The sequence below is a fragment of the Typopeltis vanoorti genome, chromosome 13 (assembly GCF_054136105.1).
Source record: "Typopeltis vanoorti isolate ZY-2024b chromosome 13, IOZ_Tvanoo_1.0, whole genome shotgun sequence".
Classification (NCBI taxonomy): Eukaryota; Metazoa; Arthropoda; class Arachnida; order Uropygi; family Thelyphonidae; genus Typopeltis; species Typopeltis vanoorti.
In genome coordinates, this window is record NC_143561.1 from 53,011,040 (window position 1) to 53,026,220 (window position 15,181).

The 15,181-nt window shown below is 38.4% G+C and overlaps 2 protein-coding genes across 4 annotated transcripts in view; one reads left to right on the top strand and one right to left on the bottom strand.

Moving 5' to 3' along the window:
* Positions 1-15,181, top strand: part of LOC150100155 (glucosidase 2 subunit beta-like) — a 283,833-nt gene that overhangs the window by 157,597 nt on the left and 111,055 nt on the right. For all 3 annotated transcript variants that reach the window (XR_016549237.1, XM_090402550.1, XM_090402551.1), the window contains one exon: positions 2,675-2,786. Coding sequence is in view for 2 of the 3 variants with exons in the window: in XM_090402550.1 (XP_090258676.1) it covers positions 2,675-2,786 (112 nt within the window). In the remaining variant the exon portion in view is untranslated. The remainder of the gene's footprint in view (positions 1-2,674; positions 2,787-15,181) is intronic.
* Cdk12 (Cyclin-dependent kinase 12) overlaps positions 1-15,181 on the bottom strand; it is a 585,582-nt gene that overhangs the window by 90,616 nt on the left and 479,785 nt on the right. The window lies entirely within an intron of this gene.

Consider the following 15,181-nt stretch of genomic DNA (forward strand, 5'->3'; position numbering starts at 1 on the left):
CCCAGACAAAACAAGGTATGACACATGGTGCGCAAGGTTGAGATACAAGGAGAAAAAAGTGGCAGTCAAGCAGTATGGTGTGAAGTTGAGGTTGATAGAATGAGATATTAGATGAGGTGTTGCTACAACCAGAAAATGTATAGGCAACTTGGCTTAGTGAGCAAGCAAAGGATAATCATTATGGTGATTTCAACTATTGCAATATTGATTGGAATAAAGAAATAGCATCAGGAAATAAGGGACAACAATTTTAGACAGTATGTAATGGAGGGCACACGAGGGTCAAGGGTCCTAGATCTGGTTATATAATCACAGGATGTGTTTGTGAATGGAGTGTCTAATCTTCCCCCAGTTGGAGAGAGTGACCACGAAGTGATTATATGGGTTGCAGCAGTTGCAATGATAACTTCTATAAAGAGAGGATACATGTGTAACTACAAGGCCAGTGATCATGGAAAACTTAGGAGACAACTGGGAGCTATAGCGTGGAAAGAGAAGTTCAGTGGGAAGGATATAGATGCTTTGTGGGCATTGATCAAGAGCTATTTAACAGCAGCAATGTCTGACTGTATCCCAAAAGTGAAAAGGCTAAACAAAGTAGGAGTAAAATGAATGAATGAAGAGATTAAGCATGAAATCTGGAAGAAGGCACTGTAGTGGCAACAAAAGATGAATGTTGGTAATGATCAGTTGCATAACTGATCATCAATGTACAAGGAGCAGGCCAGTAAGTGACAGTTGGTAAGGGCAGCAGAAGTGTAGTATGAGAAGAAATTATTCCATCAACGTAAGAAAACTCCTAGTGAGTTCTTTTGACATGTGGCAAGTAGAAGGAAAAATGACTATGGGAGGATGATGCTGTTGATGACACTGTCACATTGGTGACCAATGCAGAGGATACAGTTGAAATTATTCCGTGACCAATTTATCAATGTATTTCATCCTCATGATGGCAACATCAGGAGAAGTTGGAGTATAGAATGTATGGCAGAGGAGGGACTTATGGTAAATGACCAGGAAATATATGAGAAATAATTAAACTTGATGTTAATAAGGCATTAGGATTTGATAGTATATTGCCACATGACTTGAGGGAATGCCCTATGGAATGAATGGGTGCAATTATTTAACAGGAGTCTTGGGACTGGGTGAATCCCAAAGGAATGGAAGGTGGGAAAAATTATTCCACTTCACAAAGGGAGGGATAAGGCTACAAATTATAGGCCAATCTGCATGTCTGGGGTTCTTATTAAGGTATTAGAGAAGTTGGTGAGGACTAGGATTCAGATTTTTTTTGATAATAGCTGTATTCTTTATAGTCAGCATGGATTTGTTGGGGGGGGGGTCATTTTTCAGCAATCTGATTACATCTTACAAGGTAACAAACTCACTTGATAAAGGAGATGCATATATGGTGGTATAGTTAGATTTTTTCAAAGGACTTTGATAGACTGCAATATGATAAGTTGGTAGCTAAACTGAAACAGATGGGATTAAATAACAGACTAGTAAGTTGTATAGCTGATTGGCTGTCAGACAGGTATCAGCAGGTTGTACATGGAGGGATGGTATCCCAAAAGATGAAGGTCATTAGTGAAGTGCCACATGGATCTATTTTGGGACCATTATTTTTAAACTTTTACGCTAATGACATTGGGACTGACATAACTGGAGATGTGCAGCTGTCCATTCCTGGATGATGCAAAGTTTGAAAGAGCTATGAGAAGCAGAGCAAATGTTGTGGCCTTGCAGGAGAATCTGAATATACTATGTGGGCAAATGATTGGAGGTTTAATATTGCAAAGTGAATGGGCTTGAAATTTGGTAGGCAAGATTGGAATGCAGAGTATACAATTAATGCAGAAATTTTGAAGGTGATGTAGGAGATGAGAGATCTGGGAATGGTGGTGGACAGAGACTTGAAGTTTAGGGGTCACATTGCTGAAATTTAAGAACATCTAACAAATAATTCGGAGGACACTGACATGAAGAGGCACAGAGGTTATGGTTTCCCTATATAAGGCTTCAATCAGGCCACAACTGAAAATTCAATGAGGATGTATTGGAGATGGTAAAGAAAAGGTTTACTAAACTAGTGTCAGGTCTATGGAATGTCAGATATGAGGAGAGATTGAGAGAATGCAAGTTACAGAGCCTTTGAATAGAAGAAGAAGAGGGAGATATGATTAAGACATATAAGTTGGGAGGGATTGTTATCAGATTAATGTAGAAAAGATATTTCATAGAGTAGAGGGTGGCAAGGGCAGGACTAGAGGCCATTCATGGAAGCTTTATAAGGTGGTTGTTAGCAAGGGAGTAAGAAGTAGGTTCTTTGTGTGGAGAGTGACTGATGAGTTCAATGCGTTGTCTGAAAGTGTGGTGAGTGTGGAAACTTCGAGTGGATTCAAGGAACAGGTCGATGAGAGATTTTGGCATGAGAGAGTACAGGCGTCCTACTGTGAGTCCTCTGACTTTGTGAAGGTCAGATAATAATAATAATAATAATAATAATAATACAAAATAACAGCAACAACATCAGAAATGTCTGTTTAACCAATGTTTTTTTTTTAAATTTAATTCCCAAAATGTCTGTTTAATGCAGATGGCATACTCCTTAAAAATTATAATGGCTTAATTATTTATTCCACTGAATATGTTTTTCATTCTCTTACAGAAAGAGTCACCTAAAAAGAAAAAGAAGAAAGCAAAGCTTGAAGGGAAAGAGCTAATGAAGAAGAAGAAACAGGATGTCATAGATGAAAGAATGCTGAAACAAACTGCCAAATGTTTGTATAGCTGATTGAATCATAATCTTATACATATACTCTTACTATTGTTTTTAAATTCTTATTTAAGTTAAAATAACTGAGTCAAAGTGAATGGGATGAAAGGCAGAATGATGTTAGAATAAAGGTAAATAAACTGTAAAATGCTCAGGATATTACCAACTCTTGATGCAAATATAGCCATGGTATATCAGCATGACTATACAATAAAGTGCAAGAGAATTTGACAGTGTCCTGATCAATATCCATCCAATTGTCTAATACGAGTTGAATTTCCTAATTAGGGGTTTCAGGCAATTTAATGCAGCCAGCTTGACACTCCTCTGCTGCAGTCCTTAAGGGCAAGTACAGTATTTTTTCTTTAAGGAAGAAAAAATCCTCCATCTCCATATGAGACTGGTTAACTCACCTTTAATTGAAAAGCTAAGGTTCTTCACATCATAGACAGGATTTGAATACAGGTCTCTACAACCAGAGGATACCATCAAATCCAATAGAGGCATCTCTGACAAAAGTAATTAAATTGATTCTCAGCAGCAGTAGGGTATCAAGGAGGGGAAAGAAGGTAAGATAGTTCCTTTACATAAAGGAGGCTCCAAGACAGATTGCAAATTATACTAGTATCTTAGGAGTTGTGATTAAGGTACTGGAAATATTTGTTAAGGCCAGAAATCAAGAATTTGTGTGGATAGGGATAGAATGGCTTTATGAAGGGTAAATCTCACTTTTACAGCTGAATTAGGTAAAAGAAATGGTAGCAAAGAAACTGCTGGACTATACAAAGACATTTAACAGAATCCTATATGAAAATCTAATTTACTAGGAAACTGGAAGAAATGGGAATGAATATAAAGCTGATGACATGGATAAGGAGGATGACTGATAGACATTAAAGATTAATATACAGTGGAACAAAATCAAGGAGAAGACAAGTGATCAGAGGCATAACACAGCTCCCTGTCACTGTTAGTCCACTGCTTCATTCATGCTGATGTTTATTGGAATAAACATGTGTCTATAGATAATAAATACTAACGAAATTGATTTAGTTCATAATTTATTATTCCAATATTTTTATTATTATTATTATTATTGTTCCGGGAAACTCCAAGGAGTCGACAGACTCATCGAGGGAGGCCCTAACATCATGTCTGGAATAACTATTCAGCATTCACACAGTATCTATCATATCATGTCTTGAACTCATTCACGGTCGTAGCACCCACAACAGACTCTGGAAGCTTATTACACTCATTCACCACTCTCCAAGTAAAAAACCTAGCTCTAACACCCTTGTCAACCATGCTCTTGCCCAGCTTCCATGCATGGCCCCTAGTCCTCCCACCACCAGTCATATTTTCAAAAATATCTTCTGGATCAATCTTATAAAAACCCTTCAGTAATTTGAATGTCTCAATCATATCACCCCTCCTTCGCCTATCGTCCAATTTCTGCAACCCACAAATCCTCAACCTATTCTCATAAGGTTCATTCCACAGACCTGCTATCATCTTGGTCACTCGTCTCTGGACCCTCTCCACTTCCTCCCCATCACGAAGAAACCCTGGTGCCCATAACTGGGCACAGAAGTCCAGATGGGGTCTTATCAAGGCTCGATACAGAGGAACAACAACTTGTTTGTTTCTGCATGTTAAAGTATTTTTCATAAGCCAAGTGATTTGGTGAGCTGTTTTAGTCACTTTTGCAATGTGCCCCCTAAACTTCAACTCCCTATCCACCAGCACTCCCAAATCCCTGGCCTCATCAATCTCCTGGAGTATGTTCCACCAATGCGATATACTGCTGCTGTTCTTTTCACCCCAAAGTGCATAACCTTACACTTTGCCACATTAAACTGACATCCATTTTTCCTAGCCTAGTCCTCCAAACTATCCAAATCATCCTGTAAAATTTTGACATCCTGTGCACTCACAATTGCTCTACCCAACTTTGCATCATCAGCAAACAAGTGAACACTTCCTCTCAAATCCTTTCCAATATCATTGATGAACAAATTGAAAAGCAGTGGTCCAAGAACAGAACCCTGCGGCACTCCACTAGTCACAAGCCGTCTTTTTGACTCCACTCCTGAATAAACCACTCTCTGGTATCTCTCCTTCAACCACCCTCCTATCCATCTTACTAACCCTATATCTATCCCCATCTGCTCCAGTTTACTGATTAGGGTTCCATGTGGTATCCTGTCAAAGGCCTTGGCAAGGTCCAGTAGTATCACTGTAAACCCATTACCCCTATCCAGTTCAGCCGTCACTGTGTTATAAAACGTGAGCAAGTTACTGAGGCATGATCTACCCTTCACAAAACCATGTTGTCCCCCTTACAATATCCCATTTTCATCTATCCAATCCTGTATTCTTTTCTTGACTAATTTCTCTAAGACCTTGACAATGATTCCTGATATGCTAATCGATCAGTAATTTACAACAGCAGTCTTGGAACCACCTTTATGCAGTGGAACTATTTTTCCCTCCTTCCACCCGCTCGGGACTAACCCAGACCCGAGACTCAAATTAAACAAAATGGTCAAGGGTACTGACAATTCTTTAGCTGCTTCTCATACTACACGAGCTGGTATACCATCCAATCCCACAGATGTATTGACATTGAGGTTATGCAATAGACTACTCACCTCCACTTCATTCACCACAATTCCCGTATAATCTACTGGTTTATTCGTTTCTGCAATGTCACCACCTGGATGATATATTCTTGCAAAGTGCTCACTCAGTAACTCAGCTATCTCAACTGATTCAGTTACCTCCCTACCATCGGCATTCTTTAAAATCATTCTGCCATGTACATTTTTCCTTTTACTTGCTACATATCTAAAAAACTGTTTAGGATTTTCTTTAGCCTGCATGGCCAATGTTCTTTCGTAATCCTTTTTTGCTTTTCTTACCACACTCGTCACCCTTCTAGCCTGCGCTTTATACCGTTCATGTGCCTGCCGGTCACCTTTCTCCTTAAATTCCCTCCATAGTTGTTTCTTTTTTTGTAGCTCAAGCTTAATGGTGTTATTCATCCATTTAACTCCTACTTGATTTATTATTCGGACTCCAGGTATACAGTCAGCCATTGCTTCATGCAAACACTTCTTAACTACGTCCCATGCACTATCAACTTCTAGTCCTTGCAGTTGTACATGCCATGGCACTGAGCCAATCAAACTCCTAAGCTTGTCATACTTTCCAGCCCGATAATTCCACATGTACCCTGTCTTAATTGAAAATTCTACACCTTTAGCCACCTCCCAAGTCAAGACCCTATGATCACTCTCACTGATTGGTGGCAATGTGGTCATATTTGTTACAGCCAAATCCTCAGATGTAATTACAGGGTGTTCGGGATAAATTTGACAGTTTCGTAAGGAAAAAGAAAATCTTCTTTGTATCTATTAAATTTAATGAATTGACAAAAAACATTACAGGCAGAGTTAATTACAATACTATCAACAAGATTTACTCAAAATAACCACCATTAGCATCGATCAGAGCTTCAATTCTGCTTCGGAACCTCGAACAAGCTGATGCTACAGTCTCCCTGGGAAGGGCCGCAAAAACTGTTTTAATTTTATCCATTAACTGGGCTTTTGTATTACTGGAAGTGCGATTGGTGTCTTTTTCAACTGCGCCCCATACAAAATAATCCATGGGGTTAAGGTCTGGGGAGTTTGGAGGCCAAACATTTGGACTGGTGAAGTCGTAGAAATTTTCAGACAACCATTTTTGACTTTTCCCAGAGGTGTGGCAAGGGGCCGAATCCTGCTGCCATACATACAGCCTACCATTGGCTACCCTTGTTATCCAGGGCTTGACTACAGTTAGCAACTCCACGAACAAAGCCCGAATTCCAATGCCAGGGTTCTTCAACACCTGTTCCTGCAGATTTGCGAGGAATTCTGCTGTACGAACGCAATCAGATCGTCTGCTAGGGATCTTTCTTCTTGCTACATCCTCGTAGTCACCATTGCAAGTCTCTAGTTCATGCCTGATTGTTTTTACTGTATTCAGGGAGCATTGGGCAGCAGTCGTAATATCCTTATTTTGATGGCGGGCACGAATCATCATGATACAAGTTATTCTCTTCCATGATTCAGGTGGGTTCCAGCTATCCATCCTTTCTGACATCTTGTATATGAATGAAGAAGGGTCCAAACTTTTAAATGAAGAGAAGTGTGTGTTAATACATGTAACTTACGGAAAAATATAATTAATTATAAATATGTCAAATTTATCCCGAACACCCTGTACTAGGTCAAGCACTCTCTGACTCCTAGTATTTTCCATTACATGCTGTCGCAGATAGTTATCCCTTAATAACCGCATAAAATCCAATTCCTTCTTTGGATTTTATGCGGTGTCCCCTCCTCTCTCCAATCAATGCGACCATAGTTGAAATCTCCCATAATAATCACCCTCCTTCCACTCATTTCTTCTATTTGCTTGTGCATACTATCACCATCATCTTTTCCATCACATGGTCTATAGCAGCACCCCAATTGTATACTTAGTTCTGCTAGCCACAATCTCACACCAAATGGCCTCAAATGTGCTCTTTTCCTCTATCCTGCAATTCAACTTCTATTTTCCTTGGCTGTAGCTCATCAGCTATCATCAACAATACTCCTCCCCCCATTTTATTCTCTCTATCATTCCTGAACACACTATACCCATCACATTCAATCCCACTAGCTATATCATCTACAGTCAGCCATGTTTCACTAATACCAATAACCTGTGGTCTGGAAGTGCCATCCATGGCCAAAAACTCTTCCTTCTTGTTCCTAATACTCCTAGTATTATTGTACATGAATTTAAGACCCCCATTAGCCCCAACCCTACCTTGATGCCTTATATTAACTATCCCACTCTGGTTTGTTGTCCTTATTTGCTCTAGCATATTATATTCATTCTTACATTCAACTGCCTCCCTAAGGACTGTATATCTACTCCCTCCCCCCTTTAACAAATCTAGTTTCCCTGAATTTGCACATCCACTACATTCAGCAACACTTTCTCAAGCCTTCTTACACCATAACCATTCAAATGCAAGCCATCCATCTTATATAGATCCTTTCGCCCATCAAACTCACTCCACACGTCCACAAATTCCACACCACTCGTCATACATAACCCACGCATAAAGTCATTCGCAATTATGGCCCTCCTTTTAAACATTTCACTGTCATACCGTGGCAAAAGACTAATCATTCTAACTCTCTCACTCTTTTCTTTTGCTACCTCAAATAATTCATTCAGGTCTTCTATAATTTCCATTTTATCTCCTTTCAAATCATTCGTACCTGCCACAACAATCATTTCTTTCACCCTTTCCTTTTGCTCTCTAATACACTCAGTTACATCCTTTATGGTCGCACCAGGTTGGTATGATTTTGTCAAATCCTCTACTAACACACCTCGTACTAACGAGTCTTCATACAGCATTCTATCCTTCATTTGGTTCATGTTCACATTCATACGCCTATTTTTCCTGTCATACCTTTTATTATTGGTTGGTTCATTCAGTCGACTTTTGTTCATGCACTCTAGCTGCTGTTTTGCCCTTTCTATCGCACCATTCAACAATGCGATCTCACTCAATGCATCTATCTCATCTTTTTTATTCTCTGAGAAACCATTAATACTATCATTCACACTTTCTACATTCACACTCTCATTATTCTCATGTACAACCTTGCCGTTTCTTGTCATATCGCTATTTTCTTCATTCTGAAGTTTGACAAAAATATCACACTCACGATCCGAAATACACTTCAATTCCTCATTCTCCCTACATTTTCTACACACATTCAGTCCTTTATTATCATCTATCCACACTCCAACCGCACTCCGCAAAGTGTACATTTCACAGCTAGTACACTGACTCATTTCTTTTATACTACCGTTCTTTGATAAAGACGGCGAACCATCATTACTGGCCGCCATTTTCCTTCGTACAGGTGCCATAATTATTGCAACGTGTTTTATCAAATAATAAGTTATAACACACCAAAAACACACAAATAGACGCACTAAAATACGCAAGGCAAACAAAACTACGCAATATTAAGTAATTTTATCAACGATAACTGAAAATAATACTTATCTTATCAGGAGCTTGCACGAACACTACACACTACGATATAACCTCGAACCGATCGTCCTTGGTCACCAAGGCATTTTCATGGGTACAAAGAAAAAACACTGAGCATGTGCATGCAGGCACACTGGCAAGAAACTAAACACAGACTGAGTCTTGATGGCTGGATATTGGGTATCCTACAGTCCTCAGTGGACATCCTCTATGAATGTAATGACGGCAACTTGCTGAAGGTCTCCCAGATTTTAGGCAGAATGAAGCAGCCGAATTTTTTACAATTTGCTGTATATTATAATGCTGAGGTCTGTGCAGTTAGCCTAGTGGCTATGCACTTCGCAACCATATGCCTGGGGAAGGAGTGTCCTAGGTTCGATTCCCTTTTGACGATGTGAGGAGTTTAAGGATCTTTCTCAGCCATAACCAAGTTAGCCGGTCTTTGGCATGGACAGCAGGGTTTTTTCCACCAGTTTATCTGTGGTTTTTCATCCTACAAGCAGGCAAACCAGCCCCGTGAATACACATTGTGCAGTCATAGGATTATAGTATGGCAAGGAAGGCAACAAGAAACTACCTTGCTCATAATCATTTCCTTAGTATGGTAGCATATAGCTACCCCCACCAGCCGTATGTTAGAGGGAATAGAATAGAATTAATACTGAGGCAGATTTTAGGAACAGTCTCTCAGATTTATATCTGTGCTTGTATAAGAGGGAGGTTTTCTCCTACTGTGTCCAGTAATTCATGGCATGTTCTGCTACTCTAGAATGGCTGTAGTATAAGTAATGGACATAGTTCCCATGTTTTTCCAGGCTGATATTAAGTGTTCTTCCTGTTTAGTCCAAAGTATGATAGTTAATAGGAGCAAGGATGCAGCACACCCCAGTATGGTCTAGATCAGTGGAAATCAACCTTTTATGCTCCCCCCCCCCCAATGTTTATAATCTTATAAAATTATGAACATTTTACTGGGTAATTAGTGAGATGGTTACACTTTGTTACGCTTGCACAGTTCATCAATGATTGAGGTTATCTTGCTAAGGTAGAATCACAAGTCCTTATCAACATCCAGCCTGTTCCTATATTTATTTTATAAAGCAGTTAAAGATGAAAAACCAGTTTCACATAAACAAGTTGTTGTGAAAGGTAACAAATATTTGACTGGAATATTTTACAAAGTTGGATATTTGTATAAAAACAAGTAATTGAGCTAGCCCAGCTACGTCTGTCGACTCATCCATTTGTATGGCAAACCATGGGCTACATTGAATAGCTTGAATGAGTTGGTCCTTAATATTACAGGCCATATCTTAATTCTCCTGGAAACTGGGTCATTTGACAAAGGAATTGTTCTGACAAGGTTTGCCTCTTTTTGACCAAACATACAAGAAGCTATTTCTTCCGCTGCTGGAAGAATGAGGGACTCGCCTATTGTGTGAGCCTTTCCGGCTTTGGCAGTTTGAAAGCTTACCTTGTAAGATGCTTTAAGTGCACTTTCATTTTCTTCTATACCAGAAAAATTATTATTTATGGTTTTTCTACTATTTTGAACGTCCAAAAGACGTTCAAAATAACTCAAGGGCTTATTTTTTAAATGCTCATGTTTTGTTTCAAAGTTTTGCCATAAAAGAGATGCTTTCATAGAATTTTGTGACAGGACTTCAGAGCATGCAATGCACTGTGGATTTGGTTCTATTAAATTTCCTGTCCATGTAAAGCCAAATAGTAAATATGATTCATGATATTTACGTTTTTTTAATTTTTTTTATCACTTGATTGTTTAACATTTAATGTTCTTTTAGTTACTGCTGAATCAACCTCTTCACTCACATGGGATGATGACATAGTTGTAGATGTAGAAGCATTCGGCTCTGGGTTCACATTACTTTTCTTCTTAATTATCCATTTATCCATGTTTCAATGCACTTTAGAAACACATTCATTTAACTTCACAGTAAATTGAAGATTAAAAATAACTTTAAGCACAGCAAGTGAAATAAATCACAAGAAATACATAGAGCACATTCACTCACTTAGAATGGATGTTTTGACTTGGTGGTCAGCTGTTCAGGTAGGTTCGACTCTCAAGTAGGGAAGAGGAGGGTGGATTGACAAATGTGTATAGACATGAACTACAGCACCATGTTTCATTACTCAGTTCTCAGAAATTAATCAGTATCAGTGTTGCCGACTTAGTGACTTGGTTACTAGATCTAGCGATTTTTGAGCTTTCACAGCATACCCATAAAATTTTTACCAAGTACCCCCAAGTCTCGATGATGAACAGAATCTTCTGGTGAGCAGATAAGGGTAGCCAGTTTTTGGTATGGTTTGAAGAACATAAGAAACATATCTGCTGCCACAACTATGGTTAGTCTGACCCAGATGACTTTTGGATATCTTGCACAGAAACTGCTATGCCTCACCACAACAAATATAAACTTGAAAGGCTTTTCTTGGAGCAGCTGATTTGGTAAAGCAGCCTAATCTTAATAAATATGGTTGTGTCAAACTTTGCAAGATTTGGGAAAGTTTTTTAGGCCTCCTGCCCAACAGTTAAGGCTAGCCAACAGCGCCCACAGATGACCCCCCCCCCCTCTTAGGACTAGGTTTTTAGTCAAATTTTTTTCCACCTATTATTTTGAGTATTTTTGTGTGTGTGCATTCACCATTTTGAGATTGTATCCCTGACTATGTCTCTGTGGACGAGACAAAATATAGGATCCAATAAACTTGTATTTTATTGTTACTCTGTTCTGTATTCATTCCATTATACCTAATAATAAGTGAGCAGAAACAGGGATGATGTGATAGTGATCTATAAACTTTTGAGAGGGCATTATAGGATACTAGTTGACAAAATTTTTCATTACACAGAAGGTGGGGAGAGAACAAGGGGAAGTTAAGTTTGTGTCATTATGGGCCATTACAGGCTGGTGATCATGCAATATGAAGTGTCTCCCAGTCAAGTCATCCCCACCTTCCCATGGTCATGAGAAAGCTGGGATAAGTTGAGCATGCCTGTTTCCACAAACAAGGATCTGGTGAAGCTAGTATTGCCACCTTAAATGCATATCTTTCCTAGTTGTGAGAAAATGCCATCTAGACCTCTAGGTGGTAAATATCTTTCAGCACCTGGTGAAACACTACCACCATACTTTTTTGAGGTGTGTGAAGTGGCTTTTACCATGTTTCACTCCCAGAGTAGAGAGCCTCTGGTTTCTGTGACCCTTTCTTCTCACATACAGTTTGGGTGATGGCCTTGCTGGGCATACTCATTACACCGTTATCATTTTCAATTAGAGAGCCAGTTTCTGCTCCATTTGAGGGTACAGCAGTAAAACGGTTTTCTGCCAGCTGGCTACCAGGCAGTGCACTGGACCAAATCCGATGGTAACGCAAATGTTGGAGACTTCCCGATCAGTTGGCGAATAATCCTACTGCTGCATATTTTGCCACATTATGCTTGGATGAAGACAGGTCAATAGCATGCAAGGAGCACTGTCTGAAGCTACACTTGGACTGGAGTCTGGGTGCTCCCTATGTGTGAGTTATGTACACAAGTCCCTCGCCCTGGTTGCATGCCCTTTTTCTTTGTTTTCTGAATCAAGTATTCTACACATAAAAGTCAATCATAAAAATATTAGTTTTAACTGCAGATACAAAAAATCTCCCATAAAAAATAACAAAAATATTAAAAATATAACAAAAAAAAATTGGAACAAATAATAAAAATACACTCCAACCCACCCAAAATAATATCAAAACTTTTTCCAAAATGAAACACTTCCATATTCATTTCACCAACATTCAAGGCATTAATAGAACATTAGTGACTTACATCACCACTTACAGACAGACATCAAGACGTCTCTTTTTTCCTAACAAAAAGTTTGCATCACACAACCAAGACCACCGTCTGCCTTGACTAACCTAGCTATATCTTACACGATGCATTTCACAAAAAAGGGCAAAACTTGTGCTTTTGTGAAATTTGATATCTCCTGTCAAAGGCTATCCAACTTAGAATCCCTAGTTTTTGATCTGCTCTGTGTTAAGATTTCCTTACCTCAGTTTACAGCCTGAGGATATCAGCCTAATCATCCTTCCTGCATCTCAACAATGATACTGCCTAGAGTAGGGGTCGGCAACTGGTGGCCTGCGGGCCGCATGCAGCCCAAACTTGCATTTTTGGTGGCCCATAAAAGGTTGACCATACTGACATGGCATGTGGCCTGTATGTTGAATTATTTAAATAATACATTTTATAATATGAATAATAAGTTAAATTTTTTTTTTATACTTCGTGATATTGTCATGCAACTTGGTGCGAGTCAGCCACGTGAGTCATCATGAGTGGGGATAACAAACGACTTCATTCGATGACAACCGAGATTTGTCGCACTTTTGCAGTTGCGTTCCCTGGTCCGTCTTTTAATATAATTCAATAACATCAACTATTATTTTCAGATATATAGTTGTTAAAAATAATTTCAAAAATGTGTTCAAGAAAATGTAAAATTACAGGTGAAGGAAGAAGGTTTAATGATGCTATTATGAAAACATAAGCGTTGATGTTATGAAAGAATATAATATCAGATGTCATATTATACAATGTCAGACGAGAATCAACATGAAAGCCAATACAAGGATTTGAACTGTGAACTTTGAAAAAATCAAATTAATAAATTACAAGCTTCTTTGACTGCTCAGCAAAAAACATATTTAAGATGCAAAGTATTCATAATGAATCCGTTGTTCATGCTACGCTTGCGGCACGATTATTAAAAATAAAAGTTGAATGTGGTCCGTGAGTCTGAAAAGGTTGCCGACCCCTGGCCTAGAATATACCAAGCCCTGTGCTCATGAAATCTGTCATACTATGGGCAAACAGGAAGATCAGTCTATAAACATATTTCTGAACATCAAGACCCCATCTGGCTCATCAAACAGCACAAATTGAGCCTGTCACAGAATGAAATTGAAAATGCAAACCATAGGATCCAATGGGAAGAAGTAGAACTACACAGGACTCCCATACATTACATCAAAGGTATCTCTGAACAAGTAGTAAAGATTATAAAAAAATCCCAACTCATTGCAACCTTTAATTAATTAATCTCTGAACAAGTAGTAAAGATTATAAAAAAATCCCAACTCATTGCAACCTTTAAGCCCATTAACCAAATTCATAATATGTTACCCTCTCCAAAAGATTCCTTTCCTTTAGTGTTACATGATGATCAGCATTCATTTTACACAAATTATGGACTCTACTCTCCAAATGTTAAACTCTCAACAATGATGCTGCCTGGAGTATACCAAGCCCTATGCTCATGAAATCTGTCATACTATGGGCAAACAGGAAGATCAGTCCATAAACATATTTCTGAACATCAAGACCACAAATGGCTCATCAAACAACACAAATTGAGCCTGGCACAGAATGAAATTGAAAACACCAACCATAGAATCCAATGGGAAAACAAAGATTTTACATAGTTTTATGTACAGATACAAAAGGCTATTCAAAGAAAGTAGTGAGGCTCTACTTCATAGATCAAATCTTAGTCATAACAACCGCCTTAATATCCCAAAATTCTGGGAAGTTGTTTTACTCAATTGTGTTAAATATTTTGTATCATAATAATTAATTATCACTTCAGCCCAATAGTTTTAACTTAACAAATGCAACTACTTGTACAGAGGGATTCAAATTTAGCACATGTGTAATACTGTTTTATTGTTCAAATTCCTTACAGTTCTCCACTCTTGATAATGTCTTACGATACATAAGACAAAATATTTGTAAAATAAATATAATTTTCTCTGTGGACATGTGCGAATGTTTAATTACCCTTACACTTTGTATTAATTATCCATTTTGATTTGTTACCTGAAGAACTATATTCAGCATTTTTTTTTGTTGTTCATTCTTACATTGAATTGACACATTGATGACTACATACACACATATGCATTCTCACTCCATTCAACAGCACTTTTCCAAGACTCTGAACATGTCTTTTTGTCCATGGAACTCATTCTACACATCCACAACTGCATCATTATTGACACTGACTCATTTGTAATCAAGGCTTTTTTTTCTTGACTCACCTATATCTTACCATTGGAATAGACTCAGTATCTTTACTCTCACTCCTCTCTTTTGCTATTTTCATTAACTCTTTCATATGCTCTCTCATACCATACTTGTCTCCTTTTAAATCATTTGTACCTATCATAACAACTGAAGTCTTTCACTTTATCTTTATGCA